This window comes from Perna viridis, chromosome 1 (assembly GCF_037379345.1).
Source record: "Perna viridis isolate PV_CMFRI_1.1 ecotype Kerala chromosome 1, ASM3737934v1, whole genome shotgun sequence".
Taxonomy (NCBI): Eukaryota; Metazoa; Mollusca; class Bivalvia; order Mytilida; family Mytilidae; genus Perna; species Perna viridis.
In genome coordinates, this window is record NC_142445.1 from 10,898,508 (window position 1) to 10,918,810 (window position 20,303).

Consider the following 20,303-nt stretch of genomic DNA (forward strand, 5'->3'; position numbering starts at 1 on the left):
AGTCCTCATTCATTCAGTACAATGTCTAATGAAATTCAACTACCCTAAGGTGCTATCCACACTTCATAGGAATATATTGAGGTCAATGACACGTATAATACACAACTATCAGTGTACAATGGTGATTGAACAGAGGAATAAAAACGCACAGACCATTTCAAAAGCCCAGAAACTGCAAACATTGATGAATATTATACTGAATCCTGTCTGAAATATGAAATATGGGATTTTCTTTCATAGAAAGGTCAGGAAATTACTTGACTATTTATATATGAGAAACACATGGTTTTACTTATAACTACACACGACGTAAAGAAGGTCAACAAACAAGATAAACACAATATATATTATTATTTATTGATAAAAGAACAATACAATGTGAAGGTCTATAACAATTAAATACCAGATCAGAAATGTTGAACAGTGATATCCCTGGTTGATCCACAGTATCGTCGTCTTACCTGAACTCACACTTCCGGTAAAATCGTAATTTCGGTTATAAGAATAGCCCGGTTATTTGCATAATTTTTACTGGCAAATAGACTATGCAATTAAGCGGAATCTACTGTATCTCCAAAACCATTAGGTTTAGCCAAATTCTGACATGTGTGAAAGTGTTCAGCATGATGAGATCTATCTGTGGTCAAATTTTCATTTTAATCTGTTTAGGTCTCACTAACCACATCCGGGTCAAATGGCCACCTCCCTACGTAGTACCAAAAACACACTGAACCTAGACATATGCATTGTAAGTGCATTATTTGTGTGTATTATGATTAAAAGTAGTCAAAATAAAGCTGAGAATGTGTACTTTAAAATCATATATGTAATTAACTACAAAAGTGTATGAATATTGTTTACATATGTGAGTAATTTGCCTCCATGCTGTCAGTTAGCAGAATAGGTAAAAATGTGGATTTTCAGTATTATTTATTCAAGTAAATTTTGTGAAGAATTTCTACAATCATCTTACCATTAGCATAATGATTTTGGAAGCCTTATTTTCCAAGCTTTGCAATGGTATGCAACTTTAAGATGTCATTTGTCCTGGGAATTCACAGTGAAACTTTGAAAATTACTTATTTAACATGTAAAGTAATGGAAACGTTAGAAGTGGTTAGTGAGACCTTAGCCATGTTGGAGTTATTGCCTTTTTTCGAAGTTTCATTGCTATTTTGAATATTATTGTCAAAAATCTTCACCTCTGACACCACCTGACCAATTGGAACCAAACTTGGTATGAATGTTGCTTGGGGTATCCTGCATAGAAATGATGTGGTGATTTTTGAACTGTTGGAAAACATGGCCGTCCTTACTGAAAATAGAACATAGGGGTCAGACAGTAGTTTTTCACATATATCTCCAAAACCATTAGATTTAGCAAAATTCTGAGTTGAGGTAAAAGTGTTCCACATGATGAGATCTATCTTTGGTCAAATTTTCATTTTAACATGTTAAGCCATATTATATTTATTGCCCTTTTTCGACAATTTCTTGCTATTTTGAATGTTATTTCTGTCAAAAATCTTCTCCTCTGACACCACTTGACCAATTGGAATCAAACTGAATGTTCCTTGGGGTATCCTACATAGAACTGATGTGGGGATATTTGATCCGTTGAAAAGCAATGCCACCATCACTAAAAATAGGACATAGGGGTCAGACTTTGTGTTTTTTGCATATATCTCCAAAACCATTAGGTTTGACATAATTATTTCAAGTGCAGAAATAGGTTTAGCACAATTATTTCAATTGCTGAAATGACCCTTATTATAAGGCCTTCAAAAGTCTTCAGGACGCAAAGTTGTCAGGCGACTCCTTGTAAGAGTTATTGCCCTTGAAAGATGAAAAATGCCTTTTTTCACAGTTTTCAACCTATATCTTGGAAACTATAATAGACAGAAAGAAACTTTCAATCGCTGAAATGATCCTCAAGATAATCCTATTAAAGTCTTGTTGAGTCAAAATTGTTGGACAACTTGTTAAATTTATTGCTCTTGAAAGGCAAACTTTAACAAGGTGAGCAATTCAGGCTCTTGGGAGCCTCTAGTTCATAACTGTTACATTGGGGAAAAAAATTACTTCAAATTGGGTACACTGTATTGACATGATGAGTACATCATCCCTTGTTTTTAGTTTTGTTGGACTCCAATTTCCTGTTTGACAGAATTTTTTTAGCTGACTTCTCATGTAAAACTAAAAGTAAAGAGAAGTGGGGCACTCAGTTAAGGAGTTATCTTGTAAGCAGTTTTGTTAATGAATGTATCAAAGTCCACCTAATAAATTTGTGTAATGTATTAGTTTGCCAAAGCAAAAACCTATTAAAGTGCTGTTAATTGTTAGCATGATTTCAATTTCAATTTTAAACTTTCGATTTTGATGAAGTGAACTTAAATGAGGTTAGAATTCCTTGTATTAGCAAATTATCATTATATTTTAAGGTCAAGATCCATTGATGCAGCTGATTTATGAGACCAATGATGAGACAGATCAAACAGATATAGGGGACCTTCAAAACATTCCAGTTGTATGGCGCTACAGATCTCATATTTCTGTTGACCATTTAACTCAAATGTTAAATACAAGTCAACAGAACTGTTCAGTGCTTGAAGTCTTTCTTGAAGAGGTTAGAACAATATCCCTTAATATTTTTGTCTGAAAAAAAAGGAAACAATAATGTCTTTGATGTAGAATTATACATGGAAGAAGTATTTTTTTATTGTTGTTTTGGTTATATTCTATGCAATGAGTGCAGGCTTTTTTTTACATGTCCATGCATCTGTTATTATGTCATAGCATGATGTCAGCTGAATAGGGCCTTCATTTTTTAGAGAATTTCCTTCTAACTTGAATGGTTAATGGCAATGAAAGCTTGAGGGCAATTGATTTTCAGATATCAATCAAGGGGTTAATTTTATTTTCAAGCGAATGGTTAAAAGCTACTAAACTAGCTTAGGATTAATTTTCTCAAAAGACAAGGGGAGACAACTGATGAACTCTATCTAAATATATCAAATTATTTCTTGTACAGTATTTGACCATTTTCGCAAAGTGTGCAGTATGAGCCAACTACTGAATGGTTATTGGAGTGTCCTCACTGTAGATATTGAATACTAAATACTTTATAGCTTGTCAGTTTTCCTTGATTATATTGCAGGAAACCTGTTAAGTGGGTGTTATTTTCTTGAAAAGGGACTTGACTTTTATAAAGAGTGCATATGTAGGTACTTATTGTTTTGTCATATGTTGTCCTGGTCAGTTTTGTGTAAAATTAACATAGAGCAGTGACTTTGGTTAAATCCTAATCTCTAAAGATTTTGTAAGAAATTACTGAAGAACTAAAGAGCCTATGCAACATGTAATACACACTTTAGTTTATCATTTAAGGAGCCAGTTCTAAGAGCCATCAAGTTTATACCAAGCATCATCAGACTTCAGAGAATATTGATACAGAAGTACAACAGGAAGGTAGATAAAACTGAAGCTGTTGACCTTACAGTTGGTAGAGTGGAAGAACTAATTGTACAAGGTTTGATTTAGATTATGATTTTGATGATTATTTTCAGTACACTTAAACCTGTCTGTAGTGACTTTTCTTGGCCATTGATAAAAAGGTCACTATAGGCAGGGGATCTTATACAAGATCGTTTGTTTGTTTGTTGGGGTTTAACGTCCGAGCAGCAATATTTCAGCTATATTCAGACGATGAACATGAAATTGACGATAAAATGAATATGAAATGATGATGAAATGAAAAAGGGATGGGACATAAGGACAATAGGGTCGACAAATTTAGATTGCCACTGGAAATAGGGAGAGGTGGGTAGGGTGGGAAATTTAGCCTCCTGTGGCAGAGCCCTATGGTTCCTACTCCGGGAGAATACCACAGTAGGGTTCTTTAACGTGCGAGGAACGTGGCATCTTTCCCAACACAGTGCACCACTATGGTTTGCGGTCAGGTTTTCCGTATTATAGCCTGACAACTCCAGCATGTAACACGCCAGGGGTACCCCATTCCACCACCTGGGGCACACATCCCAGTTGCTCTGTGGGCAGAGCGCCCTAGCCCCCGGCTAGGATTCTGAGCACTATTTAGTCGCCTTTTTCGACAAGCTTAGCGCTGCCGCAGGCCTATTCTTTTAATACCCAGACCTGCACGGGGGTATACAAGATCGAGATTTTCAAAACAAAATATATATTTACTAGTGTGGAGTATTGAAAACATGGATTGTGCCATTACATATTTTTCATTTTTGATGTGCTGTTGTATTTGTTACATTTTCTCATAATCCTTTCTTTTTTTCTATTACGTTTTATAATGAATTGATTAAGTACTTTGTCTTTAAAGCATGAGGGGATTGGTTTTCGATGGTTTTAGTCACGTTATACATTGTCACTGTATAGAGGTAAAATGCATGGGAAATTTCTTTGGAGGGATATAAAGGTCGCTATAGGCAAGAGGTCATGTTAGGGAGGGGGTCGCTAGTGCAGGTGTTACTGTAATGCATGTATTTACACCTTTATTCTTCCAATATGAGTGCATGGATCCTGAGGATAGAGCTCCAGGTTGCAGTTACACTAAAACTGTGATTCTATGTTAAAGTAACTTTTTGATTCCAAGATTACATTAACAGAAAAGAAATATGAATTTAATTGGCTTCTATACCCATAATCTAGGAAGCAATTGCTTCTCTCTCAATCTAGGTGTAATATTGCAATATTAGTGATTTTTTTTTGGGGGGGTGGGTGGGCTGTTTTCTTTTTTTCGTTTTTTTCAGGGGTTTGAATTTTTGTTTATTGTCTACAATATTCAGTGTGTGATGAAATCTTTAATGAGCTAGAAGCAGCCATAATCAGTGTAGGAGACTGATGAAAGTGTATTAAAGCATTATTTCTTGTATTTCTAGAGAGGAATTCAGAAGAATTTCTGAGTTTATTTGAGGATTTTACAGAAGCCTGGGAATTAGCTAGGAATTCATTGGAATCTTACAGTATGTACATAGTTATACATTCATTAATATATTTTCTGCAAATCACATACTAAACATTCAGTTTAATGTTTGGACCAGATTTTGTCCATGGTGGCAAAAAGTAAGACTGACAGTCAAGTTTTACATTACCTTAAAGAGTAATCAATTGAACCGACATCTGAGCAGAAATCAAAAGTATACAATCCAGGGACAAAGACCAGACACGGAAAACAGACACACACACAACAAACACAAAGCAACCAAAACCATACATACAAAGCAACAAAAGCAAATGAGCAACTCTGACTCCACTAAAAACAGGGAGCATGGACCAGGTGCACTAGTAGGGTAAGCATCCTCTGCTTTTCTAGAAATACCCACTTTTTTAATTTCTTAATCCACGAAAATTGGTATCCACGAATTTAAGAACTTTCACAGTATGACATGGTGCATAAAATGGTTCTCATGGTGAAGATGGAGACACTGTTATGATCCACAAGCATAAACCTTCTGTAGTGATGACTTTAATCTTGTAGCGAGATAACCCTTTCCTGAAGCCTAATTGTAAGAAGCCGAGCACAGTACAAAAAGTCTTCATATTACTGCAAGCTCTTGCACAATGTTTGATTTTTTATATGAAAACTTTATATGCAAGTGCTGGATTGATTTTGACACAGATGAAAAGTAAGTTGACAATACAGAATGAGATGTCATCACGTTTGTCGAATGGTTAGGCAAACATGTTGTTGATCACAAAACCAGCATTTTGATTACATGTAGGAAAGATCAATGCAAACATTATGTGTGTAGCCCAGAAAATTCCTTACCACATTATTCAACACTGAGCTTATTTTGTTATGTAAAACAAATTATTTAATTGGTTAAATTTGACTCTTGGTATACTCTTAATTCTATCATTTATCATGTAACGTTCTATTTTAAACAATCTTAGTACATTTCATGAATTGTAGCTTGTTTTGTTGGTGGAAATACCTTCGTGTTAAAAAAGCAGTACTGTAGACAGAGAATAAGTGACAGAACACCATTATCATTTTTACTTCCAACACTAAGAGAGGAAGGTCTTTGTTCTTACATGTTACTGAGGTTCCTTCTTGAAAGACAGAATACCTTTTTGGGGAAATATTGTCAAGTTACAGGAAGAAGGTATAAAATAGTTGTAAAGAGACAAATCATGTGTTGGTAAAGCTGGTACATATATAGTGATGAATACATGGGTAACAGACTTTTCTTGTAACATTGATTCTTTGGAACATCAACTCTTAACTGTAAATTGCTGATCAAAATCACAATGATTTGAGAGATTTTAATGAATAAGCCCTTTTGCTTGTATGTCTCTCCATTGCCAGACTTGCCAAGTCCTAGAAATACACTACTACCCATTTTATTAGAAAGATATAAAGCACTATGTAATAAATTTTCATAAGAAACTAATGCTGTATAGTTTGTTTCAGTTTTTGCAATATTTTATCCATCTGTTTTCAGCTTGAATGAGATGTCAAAGGTTGGCCTGTATGATCTATCAGCAGCACATTTAATTAGCTATCACCCAGATAAAGATTTGTTACCAATTGTACTGGCCAATTGCAATTACTCGTTTGAAGTTGGACAGGGTACTAAAGTGGAATATGACTTCAGAAATATAGAGCGCCAAGTAATTGACAGGTTCCTGTTCTCAAAGTCTGTAATTACTGAAATAGAGAAGGTGGGTATTATTATACCACATGCAAACCAAGTTTGGGTGGTACATAGAAATAACCCTTTCTCTGCCTCCCCACATATCTTGTAAGTACAACTCCTAAACTGCTCAATGGATTCTGATGAAACTTTTTAGAACATGAGGCATCGCGTGTAGATATGCATGAAGGAATATACTGTAAACATAATATTTTTTGTGGATTTTGTCAAGTGAACATAATCAAGGGCATATATTTTTCACAGTTTCAAAAAATTATAAGCATTCTATAGTATTAAAAATCAATTTTGCAGGTAGTATTTTTCACACTTTTCTCTCCCCTGCAAATAGTGAATATCAGTACACCGCAAAAGTTAATACTTTTACAGTACTTATTGTCTAATTCCTGAAAAGGAACATAAAGAAAGATCATCCCTTTTTTGGGGTTTTACATGATCAAACCTCAAACGCTTGATTCCTCCTAAACTAATAAATGGATTTTGAATAAATTTTATGAAAAGGGTTTGGTATATGTAGAATTGCATAGTGATTATTTTCTTTTGAGTACAGAGGGATACAACCCAACGGGTTTACATGTTTGAACTTTGTAGGCATAATTTCTGCTAAGCCCCATAATGTATTTTGATGAGAGGTTACAAAATGGTATCATGTATCCAGGAATTAGAGCATGGTTCTTTGCTACCAAAGGGAGATAATTCAATCTAGTGTTGAAACCTTGTAAGGACAATTCCTCCAAAATTGCGGAAATGATTTTATAAGATTGTTGGCATCATTAAGACTGCAAAGAGAAAATATCCAACTTTATGGTTTTTCATGATTTTATTTAAAGTAGGAAGTATTTGGTATGTGAGCTTGCTCACAATATTTCTAATTGATGTTTCATGGTAAAGGGGAAACACTTCCACATTCTATAATTATATGAAATTTGGAATATCTTATGTTTATTATTTAATGATGCTAAGCTTTATAATTTTTTGAACTAATATGAAATTAAGGGTCAGAGATAGTGCGAAAGAAGTTGAGAAAGTAATTGGTAAAAGAAGCCTAAATAATCAGAATTATTGCACAGGTATAATTGTTTTGTAGAAGAGTTTAGTGTTGCAAAGTTATGTTTTTATAGTTTTAAAAGGTATGGGAGTAATGGTTGAAATAGCCATTGTATAGACTACATCTTTGGAAATTACAAGAAATTGACCAGATCACTTCATTTTTTAAAATATTGTACTATGTATTGGCATAATGAAAGTATAAAATATGTTTTAATATTTGACATGTAAAATAAAATGTGAATCATCAAAAATGTTGTATTTGCTGCATTAATATAATACAATGTAGCCTGTTGAATTCAAATTTTTTTGGATCAAAGTTTTTTTTTCAGTTCAGGGTGGTGTTCAGTTAACACAGGTTCAGAATGGTCTGTTCAGGGGACTTCAGATGTCTATTTTCTGGTTTATTCAGGTTTTTGTTTAGACAGTTTCTCAGTAATTACTACTTTGTGTTGTAGATTATTCTGTTTAAGTACAGAACTGAATTCAGTGCTGCTCTTGCATTTGACGACTTGTGTCAAAGAGTCAAACAGGTAATTTACCATGGTTTTATCTCTCATAGAATTTATTTAAGATTTATTTTTTTAACAGACATTCTTGTAAAAATATTTGAAGACAAAATTTATTTCTGATAATGTTTTGAATTCTGATGGTAAGACACAAGTTCTAAGTAAAAATATCAGCTTTGGTTGTATGTTTCTGTTGGATGTATCCAGCTAGATGTACAGCAAAAGTTATGTCTCATTATTACCACAGTAAGTATTTTGAACTGCAAAAAAAATCTGTCTCTATAAAAGAGAGACTTTGAATTGTCTGGGTCTAACCTTGCTTGGTCTGTGCAACTGTAGACACGACTTGGCTGACACTTGCTATAAACATTTTGATGAAATTTTGTATGCTGGTTAGACACAATATGTAATTGATCAATTTACACCACAAATTTTAGTGGATGTAATTTTATGGAAGTTTTTTTTTTTCACTAAAAAATTTTTGTGCATATGACATTCCATCCAGATATTAGAATTTTTTTTTATAAATAAGTGCTTCCCTAATAATTAGCTGTGATGTAAAAAAAGATAAAAAAAACAAGCTGTTTTAAATGGTACAAATATAATTTACGATAAATTTTTAGTACACTGTGTACATGTACAAATGTATTATGAAGAAAAGCTGAATGTTATGGTCCTTAAATGATGCATTATTACCTGATTCTTCGAATTAGTAACAGTAGCCATGGACTTTTTTATTTAATTATTATTTTCCTCTAGTTAGAAACAAGGATGAATATATATTGACACTTCGTTATTATGGAGAAATATGTATATTATACTTTTAAAGTCTTATTAGTGTCTGTGTGCATGTATTTATTTCTTATAGGAAAGAATAGAACCAAGAATTTATGAGCAGATAACCAATGATTTAGAGAAAACAGAGTTCACTGAAATCTGTGAAAGTGTACTAAAGTTAGACGTAGCCATCAGCTTTTTAAAATCAGTTGGAGTGGATTCAAACTACTCATTATATGACTTCATGACAAAGACACTGAAAATAGACCATCCCTTTCCTAACTGTAGAAAGGTAAGACTGAGGAAATCAACCCACACAGTGTACAATAGATTTTTGGTTTGTGTGGCAGACACATTGGGTATACATTGAAATTTCATTCATATGTATGTATATCATGATTTTTGTAACAATAACTTCATTCAAAGGATTTTTCATGAATGGATGCACATTTCGGGAAATGTACATGCACTTGTTCAAATGTTTTTCTGGTGTGTGATTTTTTATTTAACTCCATTTGCCCTTTACATATTTTTACTGCATGCATATGAGATTGTGATTTAACCAATTTTATCTTACGTTAAAGTTAAAATTGTTTAACGCCAATTCTACAAATATATAGCAACACAATGCATTCTTGTGTAATATATTGTAGGCTCAACAAGGGATAACCTGTGGTAATACTATGTCATGGTGGGTTACATTAACAATGGAAATAGAGAAACAACAGTTAAACAATAATCAGGTAACTCTTTAAGTACAGGTTTTAATCATCATTTAATTACTACAGGTATTAAGGGGTTGGTCTAAAAGTAAGCAATAACACATGGTCTTTTAATTTTTATGATAAGCTTGCCTGTTTGTTCATCTTTAGTTGTACACTGAAATAGTGATAGACTTGAATGAAATATTTAGAGTTACAAGCACCACAACAACAGATATGGTATTCCATTTAAAACATCCTCCATTGGATATAGTTTTATCTTTTGAAAACAACAGCTTCTGTTAAATGTACTGTAGTAAACAATGCTTTTACAGAAACCTTTATCTGACAAAAATAGAAATGAAAAGAAAAACATTTTTGACTTATTAGCACACTTAGTTCATGTGGGAGATTCTCCCCCATTGACACTGTCTTATGTGGAGATTATATCCCATTGACACTGTCTAATGTGGGAAATCCCCAATTGACACCGTCTCATGTGGGAGATTCTATCCCATTGACACTGTTTCATGTGAGAGATTCTTTCCCATTGATACTGTCACATGTGGGAGATTCTATCCCATTGACACTGTCTCATATGGGAGATTCTTTCCCATTGATACTGTTACATGTGGGAGATTCTATCCCATTGACACTATCTCATGTGGGAAATCCCATTGACACTGTCTCATGTGGGAGATTCTATCCCATTGATACTGTTACATGTGGGAGATTCTATCCCAATGACACTGTCTCATGTGGGAAATCCCCCCATTGACACTGTCTCATGTGGGAGATTCTATCCCATTGACACTGTATCATGTGGGAGATTTTTCTTGACATAAAAGCAAGTTTTTTTTTTATGTAAAAATTCAATTTTATAGTACTTTTCTCAGAAAATATTGTAACTTTAAATGAACAAAAACCTCCCACAAATTGTACAGTACATTTTTATTTGGGAGATTCTAATTTTTTTATTAATTTTGTGGGAGTCTTCCCCCAATGTTGATCTTTTTCAATAAGTTACATGTATTGTTTTTAGAACTGCTTTGACGATATTCCTGACAGATTTAAAGTTCCACTAAAACATGAGCAAGGCATCTTATTGGCAGAGCTAACCAATAGTCTATCTTTAGACCACATAGGCATTTTGATGGTCATCCTTTTTGAGTGCATTGTCTTTAAGCTTGATGTACAAAACAATTACATACTTAATTCAGAAGTGAGGTATGTACATGTATGTAAACTGTAAATTTTTTTGGGCACCTGTAATATCATCCAAGCAAGGATGATAACCTTTAAGGTATATTTTGCTCTTTCTAGATTTAAGACCAAAGCTGCATTTATCATTGGAATATCACTATTTCTGGTCAAGTCCATGTTATCATTTTTTTCTTGCAGTATTCCAGCTTCAGTAAATATATGCCAGCTGTTATATCTTTTACAAACATCACTAATATTTCCAAATTAACAGTATTAAGTACCAGACCTTCAGCTGTTTTGATCTTTATTTCAGCTTAAAAGATGTTCTCATACCATACATTGATGCCTCACCATATGAAAATGACACAATGATGGATGGTCATTTGAGAGATGCCATCCTTAGTTTACCTGGGAAAGACAATGATGCAAATATTAGAACAGAGCAAATAATTGATGTGTGGAAGACAATGAACAAATCATACATAACTAAACAACTCAGAAGATAAGGTGTTAAAGGTCAAAGTTAGATTAGAAACTAGGCAAAAATTGATAATGTGCCATGTCTTTGTTTTATTGATACTAAGATTATTTGTAGTTTTGTAAATGTTTTTGTTGATTTTGTATAAAGGTAAATTATTTCCCAGTATTTTTTCTAAATTATGATTCCTTAGACGGTTTCATTCTTAATTTGATGTATTACACTATTGTTTTTTATATTGTTTTTCACTTGTATGTTTTGTTTCTCTCATATTGATTTTTGTTTTTTGTTTTATTTGGTTAATTACTGTATTAATGTATTTTTAATATTTAGATGATTTATGATTAAGTGCATTAGGTTTTTTTTTTTATCAATTTTGTTGGTAAAAGCACAATTTTGTAGTGTACATTTAAATCAACTGTTCATTTTGTATTGATTTAAGTTAAGGAATTGGTGATTTTGTCTGATTATTTATTTTTTAAAGATGAGTATTTACAAGTTTGTGTTTTTGGTGCAAGTGTACATTTTTGTTAGATTGTTTATATACACATGCAGTGTCAGTATTATCCCTTAAGTGTAGCTTTACTTTTGATGTGTTTGTTATTTTGTTTATGTTCTGTTTGTAGGTATTGAAACCAAGTATACCATGTTAATTTGATTATTTGTGTTATTGAATATCATTTTTTTGACAGCGCAAATTTATTGTTAATCATTTTGACTGGTAATTTTCATTAAATCAACCTGCTGGTTTTTATTCTACGGCAAAATAAAGCATATCGCCTATACATTCTGTATAACAGTAGTTCATTTCATTGTGGCAAGTTTGCGTTTGTCCCAGTATTTTATTGACTTTCTTTTATTTGTTTTGTTTTATATTCTTGCAATAATATTTTATTTTTAAAATCCAGTGGTTTCAGAAGTTTTTTTTATGACACACTTATAATCATTAAATGATTAATAACAACTGCGATACTTTTTATATTTTCTGGTGTTATTGTAACATGCTTCATATTGTGTACTATTTGATTTAAAAAATCAAGTGATTTTAAAAGTGTTTTTTTATGACATATATATAATATCATTAAATGATTTATGAAAATAAATGTGATCATCCTTATTAAAAGAGTTACAGCCTGTCTATTCAAACTCTTGAATTGACTCTACAGTTAGGATAGGCTTGACTATATAAATGTTACTACTGTTTAGTGAGTTATTTGTAAAATCCTTTTGATCCATCATCTGATTAATATATTTCCAGTCAAGTCATCACTTGGAACTTAAAATAGAAATGACTACAGTAAATTTTCAATTATCAACACTGGTATTTTTACCATTACATTTGCATAGATGATGGCAATTCAACATATAACAAGTTTGTATGCTAGAATAAAAGCACAAAACATATCCATGATCAATTAATTCAGTTTTGTTAAGGGTAAAACCATGATTTTCGCAATTGTTAGTACTGGTATATTTACTTGAAGGTACAGTTTATCTCAGTTTCAAATTGTATGGTCTCTTGAAATATGAAAAAAATACTGTATATAAATATGGTTAATTTTATGGATTTTAATTTATTTTTTTACCATTATTGAATATTTGTGCTTATGTGGGCTAACAGTGCTCAAATTTCTGAAATAGATATGTGTAACCAGTAGTTTACTTTGATGGAGGACCATGGTTGAATCTTAATTTAGTGTGTTAAATATTAAAATGAGACATATGAAAAACACATTTGATGTTCAGATTTTTTTGTTCACTCTCAATTTTTCACTTTATTTAGTTTTGTTTACTATTATCCCTCTGTATTTAATTTACCTTGAACATTAAGAATCTTGATTTTTGCACACTTTGAGTGATATGATTATCATATGATGACGAAAATTCTGTTTGTTTTTAATTACTATTTTGTTTTGTAATCACAGAGTTCTATATTTGATCAGACAATAAAGAATTTTTATAATTATTTCTTTATTTTCCTTTAGTGAATATTGGGGTCTAGTTGATGATGCACTTTTGTTAACTTGAAGGAGGAAAAATTCAACAAAAAATCTAACTTCATTTAATTTAATCTGAAATGTTACTAAAGGAATATGTTTCTTTCAACCAGTTTCAGCCATATTTAGGGAATATTTTAACTTTTCAACCGAAAAAAACTTGATAAAAATGTGACTTAACCCAGACAAAAAATCTTTCCAGAGTTGTTATATTTTTTAACAGTGTCAAAGTGATGTCATAAAATATCAGTTGTACATGTCCTATGTAACTTTCAATAATGTATCATGAAATTTGGAGATTTACAGATGTTTTTTTTCTAATTCAGACATGTTGGGAACACACTTGGACAAACTAAATTTTTTGTCAAAAATTGCCTTGATAAAGATTCATATTTCACAGTTGGAATACTTAAGTACTGGTCTTTATTATAAAAATCAGACAGGAGGTGATTCATGCATGTCAAACACCCACAGAATTCAGTTTTATTACTTGTTCAGAAAGCGTTTTAGATCACATAACCAGTCTTAGTTTTTCATTTAAGGGTTGCGCTTTTGAGATAAAATTTATTTAGATTGTACGTGAAATTAGCACTTTGCATGAGTTATCTATCTTGATTTGGTTGATTTTAGTGGTAGATTAAAATGTAATTTTCTCAAAAGTACAGATCTAAATACAGAAAGGACTATTGTCACATAAAAATTTGGCATATGTTGACCAAAAAAAGCATCATCTGATCCATGGGTTTTTCTACACCATGAATCACCTTACCATAGATAATCACTGAATTTTATATGGACTGGTACTTGACTTATCTACGCATATGGGCAATATCTCCTTTAAAGAAAATTGTAATGAAATCATGATGTTTTTTTTTCACAATTAGGCAGAATTTACACATTTGTTGGCTTAATTTTGCATAAAGGTTACATGTTTTTTTGTCTGGATGAACAGCCTTTGTAGTCAAATTAAACAGACCTCAAACTAAATATTAAGCAGTCTCTATATTGATATGACCATGTTAATTTTCAGCAAAATTTAAAGTAAACCATATTAGCTACTGGCCATGTTAGCTATTGCCATCACTTGGATTCTCCTCTGAAACCACTCAGTAGATTATTAAAAATTCTCAGGGTATTTACTTTGAAAATTGTGTTGATTGTAAAATATGTCTGCTGTTGCTATTTTTAGACCACAGGATTCAAGTCACCAATTTCTACATATATCTCAAAAACTGTAAGAGATACTAGGAAATAAATGTGAATTCCTTCTTTAGCTCTGTAAAAGGTCACCATTGAATAAAGTTGTATGATAAAGCCCTATAAAGTGCCTATTTGAAAGGCAAAAAATGGTGCTTATGTAGTTTTTAGCCAATATATTGAAAACTTAAATAGATGTGATAAGGTATACCAAAGCCTCTATTGGTTCTAAGTTATGAGATGATGCCTTGTAAGAATTATTGCCTTTGAAAAGTGAAAAATGATGTTTTTTGCAGTTTTTGACCAATATCTTTAATACTTGAATAGTTAGAAAAAAAACTTTCAATTGAAGGCATGGTCCTTACCATAAGGCCTACAAAAGTCCCCATAGTTTGAAGTCATGGACAACTCCTTATTGCCCTTCATATACAAATAAAAAGCTCCACAGAGCTCAGCATGATGCAACCACAGTGGTTGAATCGTGAACAGTTGGAGCATGTGTGGACACAATATTAGTTTTTGACACACTTAAGCATTGGGACTTACAATTCATTAAGGACACAATAACAGGCTTGGACAATTGGACCAAAAATAAAAAAGACGATTTTTTAGGTATGGCCCCTTTGAAAACTAATTACTTAAAAACTGTAAGGGATATCTCATATCAGGTTGAAAAATTCAAGCAGGGATTTTTATAAGTAATCCATTTAAAAAAAACTTTAAAATAAGACCAAAAATGAACAAGAGAATGTTTTGGGGTGTGGTCCCATCGAACCATCCCCACCCCCACCCCCTTATATCTTGATTACCTTTAGCAATATCTGAAATCTGCTTGAAAATTACAGGCAGGGATTTTTATAAGAATCCCATTAAAAAAAACTTTGAAATTGGACCAAAAATAAACATTATTTTCTTGACATCAGGAATTAATGCATGTTTCTGACCCCATTTATGGTCCCCTAATTTCTGAAAGAATATTGAGAAACATTAATATTGACATTCCTATGCTTTTCCTGGAGTGTTATAGTTAAATTCTATGAAATGTTTGTTTTAGGCCCCTAATTCTAGAACAGTTGGGGCTATAACCCTCAAAATCAATACCAATCTTCCTTTTGTGGGTTTGTAACCTTATTAAAAAATTTCATACTTATAAAATACTCAAGCAAAGTGTCTACAGACAATTACAGGACCATACCAATATATGACTGCGATTTCTCTTGCAGCTGTATAAAAATGAGTCAGGTGAGTAATTCATGCTCCTGGGAACCTCTAGTCCATTTATTGTTCATGATAGAATTATAATTAAACTACATCAACATTACCAAAAATGTATTTTGTTGTGCCTAGACAAAAGAAAGGCTAGCAATATAATTTGAAAAGAAGACTTGTGTTGGTGCCATATAGCTCCTCTTGCATGTAAAGAAAATTATTAATTCCATAGGAATTCGAGTCTAAGTCTGATAGATACTCAATTGTCCTTTTAGCTACAGTTCATCAGATAGTTGTTATTTAATCCATAGAAAACAATCCCCTGAACATTACTGTATGAGCAGTAATTTCCTGTTGATTTTTAATGTCATTGTCTTTTTTATGCACATCACAAAACCACATACGATTAACGGAGTTGGTAGAGATCTTATAAGTGTGTTAATCCTCTAGATTTTATACACCTGTCCCTGCCAAAACTGGTTCAATGTAATCCCTTTTTTGTTGTTTTGTGTATTTTGTAGTTGCTGGGATGTTTTAGGAATATGTAGAACTTAGTTCACTTTCAAGGAAGAGTTTATAAAAGTTGCGCAATTAAGTGTGATTCCTACTCAGTATTGAAGACTACATGGTACTCTTGTTGTATTTCTATCATAAGAATTTAACAACCCAGTTCCTTAGCCCATTCCCATACATGTTTTGTTGCTTTCCTACATGTATGCAAAATACATAAACATCTTAGAAATATGACATACTTTTTATATAAACAGATGATAAAAAATAACAATGGATGATAAATAACAAGAGTTAAACAGACATCTCTAATACTTTGAAAACTAACATTAAATTGAAAAATTGTAATTTCTTTTAAAACTATCCAAATGAAATTGAAAAACAAGGCAATAACAAACATTTGTATATGGGCTGTCAGACCCAATGTTGACCATGTTCATGTATCTATTCACTGTAAAATTATTTACCGGTAGTTTTTAAATGATTTTTTTTTAAAAGACACATGTGTTCCCAATTCACTTTATACTTTAGATATCATCATATCTTTGCTGCATTTATGGAAAAATCTGTTGAATCTTGCTTAAAAGAATGTAACAGAAATCTGTAATAATAATGCTGAACTTGGTCCCTAACAGAAAATATTTGCAACAATAACAAAGTACCCAACTCACTGGTACCTGTACAATTTTCACCAAAAAGAAATGGAATGCATCTTTCTTTTTTATATAATTAACAAATACATGTTAGTTTCTTAATGACTAGAATGGTATTGGATTCTAGAACTTTGCTGTAAGAACATAAATAAATACTTCTTTGTTCATGTCAAATATGTATGGTACATCTATGTGACACCATCAGCCGATGCATTTTTCCATTTTCTCCATTTTCTGGTTATAATTGCCTACTACACTAATCAACAATGCAGCAGTACGTGTAGACTCTACACTGTTTATCCTACATGAATTTCTGCATTTGTATCAAGTACTTGGGCTTTTGTCAATGTCAGATTCTGAGTTAACTTCTTTTGTTTCATTCATTCGTTGTAGCTCTAATCTTGTTTCCCTGCTTGACTGGAGAAGTTCTTGAAGCTGTGAATACAATGAATCATTTCTACTTTCTATTGTTGTCATCCAATTGTCAAGTTCATCAAGGGTTTTATTTAGATGTTCATATTCTGCAAATATAATGTAGTGGAATTTGATAAGAGACATACATGTACATATGTATAACATTACAGTGGATTCCACTTAAATGCAAACCAGTTAACTGCATATTCCTGTTAATGGCATAGAAACTCTAGGAACAAAAACATTTAAAACCTTATCCATGAAATTCTAGACACTTCGGCACCTGGACAAATTGGCACCAGGACATTTCGGCATCTATTAAGACATTTCGGTACCAAGACAATACGGCACCTAGAGAACTCGGCCCCCAATACAGACAAATTGGCACCCAATGCAGAAAAAAAATAGTATGTTGTCTACATCAAAGTAAATACCATGTAATGTGTCTTGCATTGTCTTAAGCTTCATGAAACTGATTTGATTTGTATATATTCAAGTGAGAAGTGAACACAATCCAATTGTTTTGACAGCAAGATACATAGTTACTTAAGTTGTTTGCTAAATGTATGTGTATAGGATGATATTAAGTAAAATAAGAATATTGTTTGTTTTGGTCAATCATTAGCTTCAGTATTTGTGTGAAATGATAAATAAAGCACTACTAATCTATATATAATTTACTCAGATAAGTAACAATAACAACAACAATGTATGTTCTCAAATACAGTTCAAGATATATGTCATAAGATTTATGATTATGTTCTCAAATACAATTCAAGATAAATGACATAAGATTTATGAAAAAAGCACTAGATTCATGACATACACTTAAGAAATGACAAGAAACGAAGTTCGGTATTCTCAAGATAAGCACTAGACATATGCACTACATGAATTATTACAATGTTCTAAAAGTTCTGACACTAATGAAAGTTCTTAACTTGGCTGGTGGACTGTAAATGGCTGCACATTCCTTTAGTAGTCTTGATGTGGAAATGGTAGATGCACAGTATTGGTTTTAAAAGAGAAAACAGCTTTTCCTGAATCTGGCGTGTGTGTTTTTGCTGATAGCATTGTAGTTTCCTTCAGACACCATCTTCTGTTGTAAAGGAATGTCTGCTGCTTCCATAAACAGGTCTTTAAGCACTAAATAAAATGGGACAGGTCTCCTGGTGACAACCTTACTGTTGATGTGGTTGTGCAACCCCTTCACATCGTTGTTAGTACGGACGGATGACATGAATACGGACCAATAGTGAATCTTCAAGACTGCGTTGTTAATACAGGTAAGGTAGACATAATCCATGACTTGCCGGATGGCTCGGTTGGTGGCTTTTTTGTCCAAGTAGTAGAAGGTTTGACATCCTTCACACTAAGGGCTTCTAGTCGTGGACGGACAGTTTTGTTACAATCAATATCGTCTGACATTGTGAAACTGATGGTAACTTCCTAATTCTTTTCATTTATATTATATACTGGGCTTGTACTCAATTTTTTTCTTTGTGGCCTCTTTAATAAAAACAATCATTCCCCTTTTGATCTAACGAAATATTTTTAATACCATACATTATTATATTTTTGAGATCAAACAAACTAGAAACACAAACATAAGCTACACATTTCAATCAGTTAATTATGACCGATAATTGGTTCTTGATTATAATAATTTTTAATTAACAGTTCTTAATTAAGTGATTTGTGAACCGAAGGCTATTGTTGACAAATAACAAATCATAAGCTAATTAGTAATTAACAACAATTCTTAATCATAGAGGTAATTTTCTGGAAAAAGTCAGTATAATCTTTAAAAAAATCATATTTGTTCATTTTTTAACTAGTTTTATTACAAAAATAAATATTGATGCCGAATTGTCTAACAATCTGATGCCAATTTGTTTTGTGCCGAACTGTCTTTTGAAACAGGTGCTGATTTGTCCTGGTGCCGAAGTGTCTTGTTTACCTTATCTATGTTCCTAATTGAATAAATATTTTTCAAAATTTACTAAAAAAATGTACCAAAATGGGTAAACAACAATACATTAGTGAAATACGTCAGTGTTCTTAGGAAATTTGTTTTTACTACAATATTTTCTTTTTTATAGACAAGAACCTAAGACAGAATTCTAACTAGACATGTGGAAAGAATATACTCCACTTAAACATTGTTTACATCAGTTGCAATAATTGCCTTGAAATGACAATTCCAGTCAATTGCATATTTTTTCAGACAAATAGATTATGCAATTAATGGAAAATCCAAGTTGTATATATTTTCATATCAGAGAACAGCTTTCTATTTTCAAAATAGGAAAGAATAATACTTCATTTCATAAACTGTACATTTTGTACAGGTACAAATTGTACATGCATTTTGTGATGACTGGGATGCTTCATTTTTCAAGGTGAATATTGATAAGTACTAAGTTCTTCACTGCACTGTGTGTAGCTCTTGTAAGGAGCTTGAAATCCTATCCCAAAATATAAATGAATGTCCGACAAAAATGTAAGTTCAAGAACAAAAAGTGCATCTTTGTTAAAGTAAAAGAGTATCAAGATATGTGTGCTATTCTTTAGGGATTCTGTGGTCAAAAAGCCCTTTTCTGATTATTCCAGTCAAATCAGAAAGAAAGGCCTTGGTCACTGAATTCCAAAAGAGATACGTGTAAGTGTGCTGCTACCTGATTATTCATGTCTGAATTCGTATTTCTAAAAATTTAAATATCAATATCATACCAGAGGATGCCTCTTCGACTAAATGATCAATATTAACATTAGGATTGAGAGTCATGTCTTCTAAAGCTTGTAATTCATCTGCATGTTGCTGTACATTATTTTCATTTGGTTTATCAGACTCCGATTTGCCAGGTTCACCTTCTGCCATATTAATTATCATGTGATCGAAGCTAAGGTCCGGATCTATAACCG

The 20,303-nt window shown here is 32.3% G+C and overlaps 2 protein-coding genes across 3 annotated transcripts in view; one reads left to right on the forward strand and one right to left on the reverse strand.

Annotated features, from left to right (window-relative positions):
- LOC148627220 (E3 ubiquitin-protein ligase rnf213-alpha-like) overlaps positions 1-13,364 on the forward strand; it is a 140,985-nt gene extending 127,621 nt beyond the window's left edge. For both annotated transcript variants that reach the window (XM_088569816.1, XM_088569825.1), the window contains 10 exons: positions 2,442-2,626; positions 3,388-3,529; positions 4,908-4,991; positions 5,942-6,134; positions 6,474-6,693; positions 8,189-8,263; positions 9,108-9,308; positions 9,670-9,759; positions 10,760-10,944; positions 11,234-13,364. In XM_088569816.1, coding sequence (XP_088425942.1) covers positions 2,442-2,626; positions 3,388-3,529; positions 4,908-4,991; positions 5,942-6,134; positions 6,474-6,693; positions 8,189-8,263; positions 9,108-9,308; positions 9,670-9,759; positions 10,760-10,944; positions 11,234-11,426 — 1,568 coding nt within the window. In that variant the 3' untranslated portion in view covers positions 11,427-13,364. The remainder of the gene's footprint in view (positions 1-2,441; positions 2,627-3,387; positions 3,530-4,907; positions 4,992-5,941; positions 6,135-6,473; positions 6,694-8,188; positions 8,264-9,107; positions 9,309-9,669; positions 9,760-10,759; positions 10,945-11,233) is intronic.
- Positions 13,365-16,536: 3,172 nt separating this feature from the next.
- Positions 16,537-20,289, reverse strand: LOC148627221 (uncharacterized). Its single transcript, XM_088569852.1, has 2 exons — positions 20,112-20,289; positions 16,537-17,485 (listed from the first exon to the last, which is right to left on the reverse strand). The coding sequence occupies exons 1-2, from the start codon at positions 20,269-20,271 to the stop codon at positions 17,289-17,291; spliced, it is 357 nt and encodes a 118-aa protein (XP_088425978.1). The 5' UTR covers positions 20,272-20,289; the 3' UTR covers positions 16,537-17,288.
- Positions 20,290-20,303: the final 14 nt, after the last annotated feature.

What these genes read in the sequence shown, in the direction of transcription:
- LOC148627221 (XM_088569852.1), bottom strand. Translation starts at nt 20,271, where the DNA reads ATGATAATTAATATGGCAGAAGGTGAACCTGGCAAATCGGAGTCTGAT. An exon ending in AGTCGAAGAGGCATCCTCTG is followed by an intron (nt 17,486 to 20,111) that starts GTATGATATTGA and finishes TTATATTTGCAG; the next exon opens with AATATGAACATCTAAATAAA.